The 16,018-nt window shown below is 36.2% G+C and overlaps 1 protein-coding gene across 6 annotated transcripts in view; it reads left to right on the forward strand.

Annotated features, from left to right (window-relative positions):
- Positions 1–16,018, forward strand: part of LOC145674539 (uncharacterized) — a 192,164-nt gene that overhangs the window by 27,263 nt on the left and 148,883 nt on the right. For 3 of the 6 annotated variants that reach the window (XM_081744697.1, XM_081744698.1, XM_081744696.1), the window contains exons 2-3: positions 10,060–10,280; positions 12,874–14,958. In XM_081744697.1, coding sequence (XP_081600823.1) covers positions 14,829–14,958 — 130 coding nt within the window. In that variant the 5' untranslated portion in view covers positions 10,060–10,280; positions 12,874–14,828. Of the gene's footprint in view, positions 1–10,059; positions 10,281–12,873; positions 14,959–16,018 lie in introns of those variants that run through there. The other 3 variants (XR_014128974.1, XR_014128975.1, XM_081744699.1) reach the window with 2 other exon arrangements.

Here is a 16,018-nt window from a genome sequence, read left to right on the forward strand (position 1 = left end):
GCGCTGACCTCTGGTGCGTAGGGTCCCTGGGTCGATTCCCGGCCAAGTAAGTTTGTGGCGGACAATATCGTATCCGTGGGTTTTGTCAGGGTATTCCCGTTTCCTCCCACTTTCTCATTCCACCAATTCTTCCAGCATCATTCACATGCTTTAATCATCGTCTCCGTTACTCTAACGGCAATAATTGTGGGCCGTTAAACTCAAAGATTTCTTTTTTTTTTCTTATTGAGCTTTGCAAACTAAAGACGCTAGAGCAGCGTTTCCCAACCTTTTTCAACTTGCGGCACACTACGGGTGTAACTTGAATTCTCGCGGCACACCCATAGGTATTATTATTATTTGCAAATATAAAATACCATGGTAATTTTCTTCTGTGATTACTGATCTCCTTCTCACAGAGATGAAAGCTCGAAACTGGTTTTCCCATATGCCAATTCATTATGCTTGTTCTTTTATTCCAAAAATATACATTTTTTTATTTCTTGCAAATTGGTTGCTATAGAATTAATAATTTTGTTTCGATTTTCCCGCGGCACACCGGTTGGGAAACGCTGCGCTAGAGTATCAAGAACATCCAAATTTCGGAGACCTCTAGGACAGTAATAACGCAATGAGACGGTTTAGGCATTGCATATACATAATACTTTCTTGTCACATACTATAATCATGCTACGACGTACCTTATTTAAAATCAGTAGGAAAAAGTTATATAAAATTGAAAATTTGATTGTCTTTTTTTTTTTTTTTTTTTAAAAAAAAAGCAGTATTCCGGAAAACACCTTAGGTAAGTAACACATCCAGGACTTCTATAGTTTCCAATAGCCAAAAATAAAATTTAAAAAAAATCATAGTGTCTTTTACAGCAATTCCATATTTGAAATTGTTTCGCAAGTATGAAACCGACACTGCTTAAAATTACAAAATGCGAAAACTTGTAATTACAACTCCCAAAATCTATGCCGTAATATTATTGGCGCAAAGAAACAACATAAAAAAAAGGAGGAGGAGGAGTTATCGCTTTAGGTAAATTTTTATGGGACAATATCTATGCATACACATTGTCTAATGGTTTGTGATATCAAACTGCTAACGAGATTATGATCTTCACGCCCATGGAAAACCATGTATGTGATTGGGTGTGTTACTTAGCTAATTCATTTTTCGGAATAAAATCTTTTAAAAGATGTTAAATTTTCAATCTCATGCTCCTACTTGCTGGAAGTGCTTCATCAACGTTTCCACTGATCAAGGAAATCAGGAAAGTCAGGGAAAATGGCGCAGGTCAGGGAAGCTCATGGGAAAAGACTGGAAATCATGGAAAATCAAGGAAGTTTTATAAAATATATTTTTCTGACATTAATTGTACACCAATTTCAGTTTAGCCAACCATTATAATACCTATTTATGGGAGGTAACTGGAACGTAGGTATGAGCAGTTGATTACTATTTGTCTTTATAGAATAAATGTTCTCATATATAAATATTCACCTTTATTTATTCCTTATTTATATATCAACGTCATCTCACACCTGTCATAAAAAGTCAGGGAATTTCCTGTCAAAGGTCAGGGGAATGGATTTCTTCATATGTTATTCGTTACTAAGGTACTCTTTATATGCATTGTCTCATCCGTCTTACTTGACGTTATTATTAGACCTCGAATCGATATGCAGTTAAAAAGAAAGAAAAAAAAAACAGCAAAGTATGCGCTAAAAATCACGAAAACATACACTGGAAATATGCAAATATACACTAGAAGGGTGACTATGCACCAATCACAATCTAAAGTTGAAGTGAGATTTTTTTTTTTTTTTTTTTTTTACATTTCAAAGAAAAAAAAAGTTGTATTGCTTGAAGTACACATACTTGGTGTATAACTGTGATGCATTCATGTTACGATACGAAACTATGTATTTTACAATATTTTGTAGGACAAAAAAAAAATAAATAAATAAATAAATAAATAAAAAATAAAAAAAAATTTGATTATCAGTGAAAACATTTCTGTACATAGGAAATGTTTTTTTCCCGTGTCACAGTTCGTTAAGGGACAGTATTTCAAAGAAGCAATGCTACTTGTCGATAAATCTGGAAATTCGCTCCTCAATGTTCCCGGAAATATCTTATTTACATCAGACAAGCATTTTAGGCCAGAATTTTACGCTACTGTTGACTGTGCTTTTCGAACAAATGTTTGTCCAACTGGTTATATGGAATTTGTTTCATTATTGACTAAAAAGAACTCAGATGCGCTAGGAAGCCCTAACCCCACTCTTCTAACCTCGTTATGAATGAAGTTGAACTGAAATGAGCATTGATAAACGCAAGTTGGATTCTAATGTTTTTATCTCCGCAAACGTCCACAGCTTCTTGAATACATTTGGCTTTTTCAAGGCTCAAACAACAAACTTGGAGTTAATATATGTATATGCATACAAATAAAAAATATTAGAATGTGCCAAGTATCTGTAAATAAAGAATAAATATACCGAGAGAAGTAAATAAGCACTTCTGGCATAAGCATATAGTAACATCAGCTTAGTGAAATTGAATAGAACTCTAAAAAATTTCCGTTAAAGATAGGTTTCTGATTAAAGAAGGTAGATCTATGCATTAAAAAAAAAAAAAAATGGACGTACTGAGATAAAATAAAATGATGTACGTACCGTATTCAGTTACAGTATTAATTTCTACTACTAAATACTATATGTACAACTTAATGAAACAAAAATTTTCCAAAGCCGAGACAAAGGATAGATGGTATACCCTTTCCGCACTCCGTCCTCTATTTTTGGCTCCCTTTTGATGTATTGTATATACTGTGTTCCTTGTTCCATGTCTCTAGACCAACTGGAGAATGAGTTACTGATATTTGAAAATAACTCGATGAAAATTGAACTTCGTTCAAAAACTTGCGCGGTATGTAGGGCCGGGCTTGGTTCACTAAAGGTTAATGAAATCTTTGACTTTTACGTACCACTATTATGCAGGGCTAGGTTAAAGGAGACGGTGATGATGGGAAATGAATGAACTGGTGGAATGAAGAAAGTGGGAGGAAACGGGAGAACCCCGAGAAAACCAACGCACACGGTGTTTGTTCACCACAAAGATCACTTGGCGCGAGCTAGGATCGAACCCAGGAGCCCATGCACCAGATGTGAACACTCTACCATTGAGCCACCGCGGTCCCGACTAAAGGTTAAATGCAAGGTAACAAGAGAACGCAGACCTTTACAGATAATGTAGTTCGTACACCTAATCTCTCACAAAGAATCTAAAAATTTTCTAAACGTTGCATTTCGAAACTTGAAACTTTCTGTTAAAAAGCTTATTTTAATATCCTTTGTCCGCAAAACAGGTCAATCAAGGAGCCTACATAATCAAGGGATTTTAACACGTTTTTCTTACCTCTAAATTCATGGGACTATGAAATATTTCTGTTTAATAAGGGTCCCGTTGAAGGCAGTTTTTACTATATTAATGTTCTTGTTTAAAAGAAATAAAATTACTTTTTGCATCCAATTATGTGTATATCTTAGAATATTTTGTTAAGCGTTACATTATCCGTCACAAACAACAATAATTTACAATGGATAATATTGATACTTTAAATGGAATAAACTGATTTGAACGAAAGAAGGACCATAGATGAGAAGAAGGTAAAGTTATCAAGTTATCGAGGACATAACAGAAGACTAAGTGGGAAAGTCGTGTTTCGAGAGATCGAGATGCAAAGCAATTGATAAACTCACTTAAAGTAAAACTCGGGAACTTATCTGCTTATTTCAGAAAATAATTGCTGTGTCAAGTTTTAGATTTTGCAAAGCAAATATTTTGATAATTGAAGAGCTTATTTGCAAAGGGGTGTTCATTTCTTCCCGAAATACATTTTTCAATGGTTTCTGAACCTGTGGGGGATGAACTCTGCCGCAGTATATAAAGAAAAGACACATCAATGTTGTTTCAGAGTTGTATAAACTCCTTACCAGACTTGAAACTGGTTTGAAAATATAAGAAGAGCACAATATAGGACGCTCTCGATGTTTGAGGTTTTGCTGTCGAGCAAAATGTAAATATTCCCTTTTGAAGATAAGCTCCTCAATTGATCTTCTAAACTACAAAATAAATATCTGTGAACCTGTCCCCACCCACATCCGCACTGACTTTAAAATGTATGCCAAAATTAGTACCCAATTAGTGCTGTCAATCTGTACTGTTAAAAAAAAAAAAAAAAAAGAAAAAAAAAAGTGTTGTTACACAAGCATCTCAAAACAGAAAAGATTGTGGGTAGGGCTAAGTTGAGATGAAACTCGCACATGAAATGAGTGTTAAATTAGTCCTGATGATACCGCATAAAAAGAAAATTAATTGTCTTATCAGAAAGCCAAAAATACACGAAAATCTTTAATGAGAGTATCATTAAATAAAATAATTAATATCTAATTTTTATGATGAGATAAACAGCACTGATGTTCTTTCTATGCAGTATCATCACCACTAATTTTTGGCATAGTTTACAAAATTAGTACTGTATTACTAGAAGTAGGGGGCTATCTTCGCGTGATTTTATGACTTGTATAACAGCACATTTTTGATCGCGTAGGCAGGGTTGGCTGGTTTAAACCAAGGTAGTTTAAATCATGGTTTAAACCTTGGTTTAAACCAGCTGTTTCTTAAAAAAAAAAAAAAATGGTTTAAACCGAAAAATGTTTGTAAAAGTGTAACTATTCGTAAAATCTTGATGAACACAAGTTTGTGGGTTATCACGTTTCACTCCCATATATTATTCGTACTATATTCACACCTAAATTCCCCATTCTTTACTCAAAGAGATTATATTACAAAAGCAACCTTTTTTATGTAACTTTATGGATGTTTCTTTTGTGATTTTTTTTATAGTTCATTATTATTGTTATGGAACCAAAGGAAAATTCTAAACATTGTTTCGTTTTAATAATGTTTACTATTGATAAAATACATCGAAATGCCGTACTTTTTTGGGGAGGGGGTCATACAAACCCCACGAGAGGCAATTATTGAAAATAACAAGAATCTTTGCTAACTATTTATCTATAAATGGGTCAGAGCCAAAGTGGACTCAAATAATTCGTATCCTTATTCACTTTTCTTATTGATATGCAAAGTAAGTCGTTATATTCCTTTAACTTGGACTAATAAAAGTCGTAGTGAACTGACCTGGACTAAATTAGTTCTTCTGTACTTTGCAGTACTTTGAAATTGTGCAATTGTTTATCTTTTTGTCCTTCTGTCCTAATGACTCTTGACGATTATATTAACAAATATGTAAAGATCAGTCAACGTATTTTAATCAGGAGTCCTTCGTGAGTGAGTCGGCAGACGTATCGCATTTGTGGACAATTAGTCCCGGTTTCTAGTTCAAATGGAGGACAATTTCTCTTGGATGTAAGCCGAGAAGCGGTTTGGATTCCGCTTTAAGCTTATGTGACTCCTTCCAGCATAGCCCGGTTGTTGCATACTAACACCAAAGCGAAACAAGCTTATTTCTGTCCATATGTGATATAAATACATAAAGCAAATAATTTAAACAAAAAAAAAAAAAAAAACTGGTTTAAACAAAAAAACCGGGTTTAAACCAAAAAACCTGTTTTTTTCAATAAAAACCATGGTTTTTGCCAACCCTGCGCGTAGGTATTCAGCACTAATTGGGCACTAAGTTTTGACATATTTTAAGATGTGTCCTGATCTTAAACGATTGGGATGATTCACATTCATAAAGTTTGTGCTAAATTTGTGTTTACTGATGAGCATAAAGCAAAATTTATGCTGTTATTACCCAACAGAGAAATTGGCCCAGAATTTGAATGGAGGAGTAAGAAGTACATAACCGTACTCAGTTAAGCGGTTACGACGCAAATTGTATTACATATAAAGTTAAAAAGTTCTGACGCCGACTTCAAGAATGAGAGTGCGTATGATCGTTCTGGAAGCGGACTGGGCTGTGTAGTGATTAACGCTTGGGTACGGTCTGCCGAAAATCCCTGTTTTAAACCACGGTCCTTCATCTATTTTTTCACTTTTTGTGTGACATTGAATTTATACTTACGGAGGAATTGCTGTGTTAAAAATCGATTGTTTCCTCAATTTTCCATATCGTATCAAAAATTAGTGCTGATCATTGAGTATAGAAGAAAAAAATTGTGCCGTTTTTGAATCTAAGAAATTATCCCGACTTTTGCAAGGAGGTGAGTGAGATTCTGGCCCTACGGACACCAGAACTATTTTAAAGACATACGTCAAAAATTAGTCGCAGTATTCCGCTGATCAATTAGCATAAAAGTGTAATTTGTGCAGTTCTCTCAACGGATTAATTAGTCTAGAGTTTAGGAGGAGGAGCGTGAAAATACCACATTTAGTTATTATGAAAATCGGGTAAAAAGTTACTGCTAAGATTAGGCTTATTAAAGAGTATAAATAAAATTAAGATGGTGATACCGCCGCTAAAAATGTTCGTGTGTTTTTGGCTTTCTGATAAGAGGACTAATTTTCTTTCTGTGCGGCTTCGTCAGCACTAATTCAACACTAATAGATGTTACGTTACTGAAACTGTTACGACTTATTTTAATCTTAAATAATAAGTACATGCTTTGGTCAGAAAAATATTGATTATTTAAGTAATAATTCCAGAGTCAAGATGTAAGAAGTTATATTTGATTTCAAGTCAGGGTTGGCTGGTTTAATTAAAAAAAACAACTGGTTTAAACCAAAAAACAAAAAAAATGTTCGTAAAAGTGTGTTTGTAAAATCTTGATGAACACACATTTGTGGGTTATCACGTTTCACTCCCGTATATTATTCGTATTATATTCAGACCTAAATTCCCCATTCATTACTCAAAAAGATTATACTACAAAAGCAACTTTTTTTATAAGTTTATAAATGTTTATTTTGTGATTTTTTGTAGTTGTTATTATTGTTATGTAATTGCAATCGAAGAAAAAATTCTAAATATTGTTTCGTTTCAATGTTTACTATTGATAAAATACATCGAAAATGCCATACTTTTTGTGTGTGGGGGGGGGGGGGGTGTCATACAGACCCCACGAGAGGCATTTCGTGAAATAAGTATCTTTGGTATCTATTTATGTATAAATGAGTCTGAGCCAAAGTGGACTCAAATAATTCGTATCTTTATTCACTTTTCTTATTGATATGCAGATTAAGTCGTTGTATTTCTTTAATTTGGACCAATAAAAGTCGTTGTTAACTAACTTGAACTAAATTAGTTCTTCTGTACTCCGTAGTACTTTGAAATTGTTCATATGTAATTCTGTATAATGGTTTCATTTGTGCAACTGTTTATCTTTTTGTCCTTCTGAAATTAGTCTTGACAGTTATATTAAGAAGCATATTAAGATCAGCACAACGTATTTTTTTTTTTTATCAGGATTCCTTCGTGAGTGAGTCGGCAGACGTATCGCATTTGTGGCCAATTAGTGCTGGTTCCGAGTTCAAATGGAGGACAATTTCTCTCGGATGTAACTCGAGAAGCGGTTTTTATTCCGTTTTAAGTTTATGTGATCCCCTCGAGCATAACCCGGTTGTTGCATAATAACATCAAAGCGAAACAAACTTATTTTTGTTCATATATGATATGAATATATAGAGCAAATTATTTAAACCATAAAAACCTGGTTTAAACCAAAAAACCGTTTTTTTTTAAATAAAAACCATGGTTTTTGCCAACCCTGTTTCAAGTTATCTGCACTCAGCATGATAAAAATAAAACCATAATATGCAAGATTTTTAGATGTAAGATGTTTCTTTTCAAATTTAATTTTCATTTACTTATTCTTGTTAAGCTACGGAAGACAGATGATTAATGAAAGTAAATTATTTTCAAATTATTATTATTTTGCTCTCCCAGTCGGAATCGAACGCAGGACCGCATGCATCAAAGGTACACACGCTAGCTACTAGACCACTAGCGCTCTTAGCACGGAAAGCACACGTTCATGGTAAATATATGCAAGGTATATTTCAACCCCTTCACCCTCTTAGGATGCGTATTTGAATCGAAATGAAAAGGTAGAAACCAACTGAACTCAAATGCTAACTATGTGATAAAATAAATAAATAAATAAATAAAAATTAAAAAAAATAAATAGATATTGGACGTATAGCTATTGCTGTCCAGTGTGACGTTGGTTCTTGGCACGTTGTCGCGTGGAAGGGAGCTGGATGAAATGTTTCTTCTCTAATATAAGGGTCAACACCAAATAACCGAAGAACAGTTAAGAAACAGTTCCGAAGGTGGAAGACTGCTTGGATAATTTAATGTAGCTCGTAAAGGTGCAGAATTTGGCCTAGGGATTTTTTTTTTTTCGATGCTTCTCGTGCGTCGATCTTGGCCCATCTATTTAGATACAGTTTTGGAATTGGGATGACGGATGGTGGCTGTAAGCGAGATTTTAGCGATGCAAGGAAGCAATTTTATTCTGAAAACATTAATTTGAAGTTCATTTGAGACATCATTAGTAACATACGTCCTTTGTTGTTCCACCTTAATGAAATAATTGTGAGGTCGTGTTTTACCTTTCTTTGTCTTCATGTTTGTTACCTCACCATTTGTCACATCAAAGATGAAAATTTTAATTACGTTAGTAACAAGTCAATTATTGAGACAATAGTTAGTTTATGTTGGTCGTGAAAAACAAATTTTACTGTGTTGTTTCAATATGGAAATATATTGTTTACATTACGAGGGGGAGTCCGAAAATAAGTTTCCCCAGGTGACTGTGGACAGAGGTGGGGAAACAAGACCAAAAATAGCATGTAACATTAAAGATCAGACGTATCTTTATTTTTTCACATAAGTACCTCGTACATTGAGACATTAGTCATACCGATGTATAAGCTTCAAAAACCTTTCCTGCAAAAATTCAGGGCTTTGCATACGGAAGAAGCGTCAAACAGCTTCTGTAGCTTCAGTATTGCTTCCAAAGCGCCTACCGCCGAGACGGGGTGCGAGATCAGGACCTGGATCACGGGGTGCGAGATCAGGACTATATGGCGGATGGACAAGACGCTCCCACCCAAGAGTTGCAATATGGTTTTGCGTTGCCGTCGCTGAGTGTAGTCTCGCATTGCCATCCAACAACAGAACACTAGATGTGAGAAAGCCAGGCTGCTTGTTCCGAATAGCCTGATCAACCGCTCGCACTTCCTCCCTTGACTACGACGTCGAAACGCGTCTTCTCTCCATTGCTATCTGTCTCAGACTGAGAGACTCGTCTCCACTTTGCGGAAGCGTTGTGACGGCGACATCTGACGAATCGTGGGCGAACGATACTCACTTGTGTCTGGGTGTGTTGCGCCTGCAACCACTGTCTTCTTTCTCCCATTGCTGTTCGGTTATTGGAGAAAACGAGAGGGAAACTTACTATTTTCGGACTCCCCGTCGTATATTTCATATCTGTCATATATCTGTATATTTGAAAAATATGTAATAGGTAATAAATGAAATAAAAAAAATAATTAAGTTCAAACGGCGCGGCCATTATTGTTTGTGAACATCTACCTCTCTTCCCTTATAATATGCATTTCAATCCAAGTGTAGAACTAATGATAAATATACAGGTCAACTCACATTATATTAAAAAAAAAAAATAATAATAACATTTTCAAAGATACAACCATGTTCTCAATTTCGCTATTTTATAAATACAAAATAGAAAATTAAAATATTACGGTAATATCCCTCCTTTAGAGGTAGTATTTTCGAAGACCCTGGGACAAATCTCAACTTATTTTTCATAAGGATTTTATATACTAAGTTCCATCTACCTAACACTGTGAAACGAAACTCAGTTGTTCGGTTACTATAGAGACGGCAACGTTCTTCTTGTTCATCCTTCGGTCATCAGGAATGTTCAAACAACATACGACACACAAACACATGTTGGCGCAAAGACTAGACTATTTCTTGTAGAAACTTCGTACTTAAAGATCTCAACAATATCCACTACAAGTGGCTGTCAACATAACTGCTATAAATGTTCATTTCTTTCTTAATTTCAGGTGGCATGTGGAAAGAAGGTTGAAATATCTCAACATGAAACGGATACACACATAAGAATCAAGCAAAAGGCCATTTCTAGTCCTCAGACGAGGCACTATTTACCAACCAAAAAACGAAGAACAATTCTCAATTTAGAGATTTCCTCTCCAAGTATTGCCAAAGAAGAATATCCGATGAGTTGAGTCTGAAGAAAAGTTATCTGGACGAAATTTGTTATGATGTAAGTTCTATTTGTAAGTCTCGAGTTGTACACAAATACAGCCGCTAGTATTAATGCATCTGCATTAAGTAAATAAAATTGGGCGCAGGCACCCAATTTCATTCTATTAAGTTAACATAATTAATTAATATCGAAGATGTGTTCATGTCAGAGCCTCCCTTATGAGTGGGCTATAGGGGCAGCTGCTCACGGTAATAAATAACAACGCTGGTGTAGCTATTCTGGCATACGTGGAGATCCCATATTCTTGTGTTATATGTATTATTGGTATCTTATTATAAAAGAGTACTAACATGACATTTTGACAACCAACAATGTACCATGTTACCCCTCCCCTATATAAAAATGAACTAAAAATACACATAATACAAGGATATAGAATCTCCACGCATGCAGAAATAGATATTGGAAGTAAATCTTCGTAAACGCATATGCCCACCGTTACTAACGCGTCTACACCCTACGGACCCACTCGCTACCGCTCGGGCTCCCCTGCGGCGCTCTAGCCCTAACTTGGTTAGATAGCACTCGCGCTTTCTACTGGCCACCTAGCATAAGTTGGCTTCAGTAGCGTAGCCAGGATGTGTGTTTGGGGGGGGGGGCAAGTGCTGTTATGTGTACATATAGAAAAATTACAAACAAAAAATATATAAACATAAAAATATATAAAATATTACAAACATCGAAATGCCAAAGTACATTGTCGGACCTCTTTTGGGATAGGCAGCCCCTCTGCCCCCATTCCGTACGCCACTGGTTGGCTTGTGTTTTAAACTTAAAGCATTATACTCAGCCCTCCTAAAGTCGATCTCCATCCATTAATGCAACTGTTCTTTTAAGAAACACATTGTAAGGCAGTAAGAATTCCAGCTAAGAGTTCATATTTCATGAATATAAGTATTTTCTTGTTTGGCAACCTAATGTACGTTATACTACTTTATTCTCCCTCTAATCTACACTTCTCCATTCTCTGCTCTTTTCTCTATCTTGTTTTGTAGTTTACTATGCAACTTTCCTGTACTCTGTTACTTCTTAGTAGTTCTATACTATTTCAACATGTTCTATTCGTGGATGCTACCCTCACTGTACGCTACTGATGCGCTAAAAGACCAACTTATTCCTCAGAGTATACTTTTGCTGGAAGGTATTACTTTCAAAACAGCCGTGCACTGGTTTGTTGTTGGGAGTGGCCAATAGTACAAAACATAACGTGTATGTAATACTGATCTTATTTACACCCAAATAAACGATAAAATAATTTTTAAGTACCGCAGAAGGCAATACTCTCAGAAAAAAAAATGATAGAGCTAGATTGTTTTTATAAGAGAAGGAAGTGTAAGACAAAGTCTTTAGGCAACATGATTCGTTTATCCGCTAAGCAACTATAGTTGTATTAAGAAAGTATACTAATTTCTGTCGAGTTACAACGTTTTTTTTTTTCTCTTTTTTTTTGGGGGGGGAGGGCGCAGTGGTAGAGCGTTCATCTCTGGTGCGTGGGGTCACTGGTTCGATCCCAGCCCGCGCCAAGTGAATTTTCTGGTGGACAAACACCGTGTGTGGGGGTATCCTCGGGGTTTTCCCGTTATCTTCCACTTTCTTTAATCCGTCATTTCCTTCACTTCTCATTATCGTCTCCTTTAGCCTAGCCGGCATAACTGTGGGACGTAAAATTGGAAGATTTCATTTCATCTTTTTATTTTATTTGTTATTTGGTTGAGAGACGATGTGGATAAAAATAGGAATTTCCGATTTAAAGCGTCTATCAGAAAAAAAGGAATAAGAGAGTGCACTGTTGCTCGTATTACATGGTTCACATTGACCTTGAAAGTCAGGGCAATAGAAATGAATCAGAGAACTGGTTCAAAATATGCCGACAGTCAGAAAAATCTGCTGTATTTCATAAAGGAGCCGTGGAATATTCTTTTAGTTACCCACAGAAGAAGAAACGAAAAAGCTCAAAGATCCAGACAGATTGAAAAAAAGTAAATAAATAAATAAAATAAAAGCTACAAGCTACCACACGAAACTTTCTCGTTCCAATTTTTTAGAAAAATCATATGCAGCAATTATTATTGAAACATTTATTTTGTGAAATAGTAGATGCTGAAGAGCAATTACGTATACGATGAGCAGTTGTAAGATACAAAGCGAAAGAAATGAAAAAAAAAAAAGAGCATTTCAATAGTTCATAATTCTTTTAGGAATCTAATAACTGACATGCATTTTATTTAAAGTACCCCCTTGAAGACATTTTCTTTTTGTTTATACTTGACTCAGTATAAAAACTGAAAGAACTTTGCTAGTGTAATTGTGTTGACAAATGTGAATATGTACGAAGTTAGTTCACGAAATATTTCTTCTACAAAACGAAAATTTGAATGTGTATGTAACAGATCCCCGAAACATTTTTTATTGAAAGTAGTGACAAGACACACAGTACAAAAAATGTAACCGCTTGTACAGAGTGATCACGAAGATCTGTTACCCCCTATCACATGTCCACATATACATATATGGTCGCATTGTATTACTGTGGGATTATGACAGAGAACAACTTTGAGGTAATGTTACTATTCTTTATTATTTATTCCAGAGCGTCTGTGTGTACACCATACAAGTAGTTTTCATTGCAGAGTATGATTCTCCTCCATGTATGATGTAAAATTCTCCTCAACATTGCTGGAGTGATGGCAGTAAATGCATGTCGAAGATCGTTGTTAAGTTCGTCAGCTGTCTCGTAACGTGTGGCAGCAACCTTTCGTTTTATGAACCCCCATAATGCATTATCGCCAGATGACAGATCAGGGGTTCGGGGTGGCCACTCCAAAGGTGCAGGCAAATGGACAAAACCGCATCCAATCCATTTATCTTGAAATACCTCATTGAGATAATCTCTGACGGCAATAGTATAATGGACTGGTGCTCAGTCCTGCTGAAACTATACACGGTCAAGCAGTCCTCGATCTTGCAGATATGAAATAAACCAATCATATAACATGGTGAGATACGCAATAATTCACAACTCCATCAAAGAAATATGGACCTACCAAGTGGGTTGCAGACGTTGCAGCCCTGGTCATAGCATGTTGTGGGTTGTGTTCAAGTTCTTCATAAAAATGTGGATTCACTTTACTACAGAAATAAATGTTTCTGGCTTTTGCACTGCGATATATTACGCACTTGTCCGAGAAAAACACTTCCAGTGAAGAAAGAGTTCTAAACACATCGAGCATTCGCCCGCAAGCCTGCTGACGTTTTCACATGCCACTATCTCTCAATTCATTTAGAAACGAAAATTTAAGCGCCTTTAACTGCAAATCCTTCTTCGAATGTTTTTGTACGAGTAATAAATACCCAATTCCTGTGACTGCTTACGAATGGACTTCTTTGGCGAACGCTTAACAAACGCTGCAGTCTCCACACACGTTTCCGGTCGTGTTGATGGTCGTCCTGAGTGGGGCTTATCTTTTATGCAACCATTCAAAGAGCTTTTTCTCCCACTATAAAATTGTTGATTTTGAAAAAGAAAGTTTCTGAAACCTTACAGTGAAGTCATGCCGAATATCTCTAATTGATTTTCCTGTATGCGGTCGTTTGTAAGCCCACGTGCTCATTACGATCCGTTCTTCTATAAGTGCACTCATCAACAGGACTTTGTAATCACTCTGTACAGTTCGTACGGTGTCATCCACTGTAATTAATCCGTTTTAATATACATCTCATGCAATTTTTCTCTCCTTTTTCTGGAACCACTTTCGCCAACACCATCAACAGCATGTGTTAACGTGGCCCCGTGCACCCTCCATTTGCCGAACGTACAGATCATAACTTTATGCTCTTGACACCCGCTCCTGGAAGTGGCCGTTGCTCAACCCCTATTTTTGCACATTTGGATAACGGAAAACACACCTTTTCGTCGCATATGAAAATCCGTTCCAGGAAACACAAAGTACATGTATTTGGCAGCAGTTCTCGGCACACATCTACTCTCCTCTAACGGCGGTGTGCACCAACGAAGTTTAAACGAGCGTTCACTTAAACGCGTTCAACATTGAACTTTGAAGTTTAAACGTGGTTCCAGGATTTTTTTGCACCATTGAAATTCGAGGTTCAGTAGATCTCGTTTAAGTAAACTTTGGTCAATTTGTAAAATCGATTCTGATTGGTTGTCGTCTTTTGTCTCTAATCTTCGTTCAACAAAGTAACAAATGAAGAAAGCATAGCGCGTGCCGGTCTTTTCGACTTTCGAGAGTGTGCGCATAAAGTTCTCTAATTTCAGTGGTAATTGTGATGGAAAAAATAATGAAACCACGAACAAAAATTTTTTCCGAACATGAATTTCGCTAGTTGAAAAATACAAAGACATTGTTGAATGTAAACGGACTGATGGGAATTTCATAAAAGCGAAAGAAAAAATGTGGGCGAAGATTGTAGAGGAATTCAACTACAATCCAAATGTTGTCAAACGGAATGTGAAAGAAATTAAAAATTGTTACGACAATATGAAGAAGAGAGCGAGGAGAAATCTGGCAGAAGGATTATTATAAGATGGGTGGTGGTCCTGCGCAGCCGAAGAAATTAAATTTGATAGAAGAGAAGCTAGTTGGAAAGCTTGGGAAACAAATGACGCCTCTTCCGAATCCATTCGATTCGGATGGAATTTCCAGAAGAGAAATGTGTAAGTACTTTTATTTTATATTTTCAGAAAGTAGGATTCAGTTCAATAGCTTAAATAGGGCATAATAGCATAATAATAATAATACTGCATAATAAAATTTGTGCAATTGGTTCGTGCTGAAATATCATACAATATCCTTGGCTATTATGTAGCAGAAGAGGGCCAAGATTCGAGATCATGAAAATGCGTAAAATAGAAGATTGCTACGAACTTTCATAAGAAGTTAGCAGTGATATAATGGTAATATTTTTGGTAGGTATAAGGTAAACTGTTTGAAACAATATATTGTATACACTTCCATTTTCGCTCGTTCTTGGGCATTACTCGAGCAGACGATTTAGCCAAATTTTGAAATATCTTACATTTTCAGGTTAGGTTAAACCTTTTTATTTCTTTTAGCACAGCATGCTCTAAATGAGGACAGTAATTACCATTGCCAGATTGACTTGAGGAGGGCATAGTATAAATACAGTATGGAATAAAAGCTACGGTTTATAAATCACATGCCAATATGTGCTAGGTGGCCACTAAAAAGCACGAATGCTACTTAACCGAGTCAGGGCAGGAGCGCAGCAGGGAGGCACGAGCGGTAGCGATGGGGTGCGCCCGTAGGAAGCAGGCGCGTCAGCGACGGAGGGTTTGCGTAAAAAAAAGGATAGGGAAGAGCACACACACACAATACTTTTGCTATCACTCGTATACACCCGTATGAGTCGTATACACCCAATTACATCACTGAAAGGTAGGTTAGTAGCAGTATTAGTAGGTTATTGGTAATAATACACTAGTACTGGTGGGGAATAAACGGGATTTACGTTGGAAATGGTCTAGAACAATGAACCATCTCAATTTAGCTTTAGTAATGGAAGAAAACAACGTTCCCTACGTGGCTCTAATTCTTCGAATTCTTGTAATTTAAAACCTCACCCGAATTCCATCCCTTGGAAACGTGACCAATGAACCTTTCAGACCGCGCGACTTCTCCGACCCATGATCTATTGTTTGCTTAACGATGCACAACTAATATGAGATTACTGTCAGTATAGACAGGAATGAACCT

The sequence above is a fragment of the Thermobia domestica genome, chromosome 17 (genome assembly GCF_964235325.1).
Source record: "Thermobia domestica chromosome 17, izTheDome1.hap1.1, whole genome shotgun sequence".
Taxonomy (NCBI): domain Eukaryota; kingdom Metazoa; phylum Arthropoda; class Insecta; order Zygentoma; family Lepismatidae; genus Thermobia; species Thermobia domestica.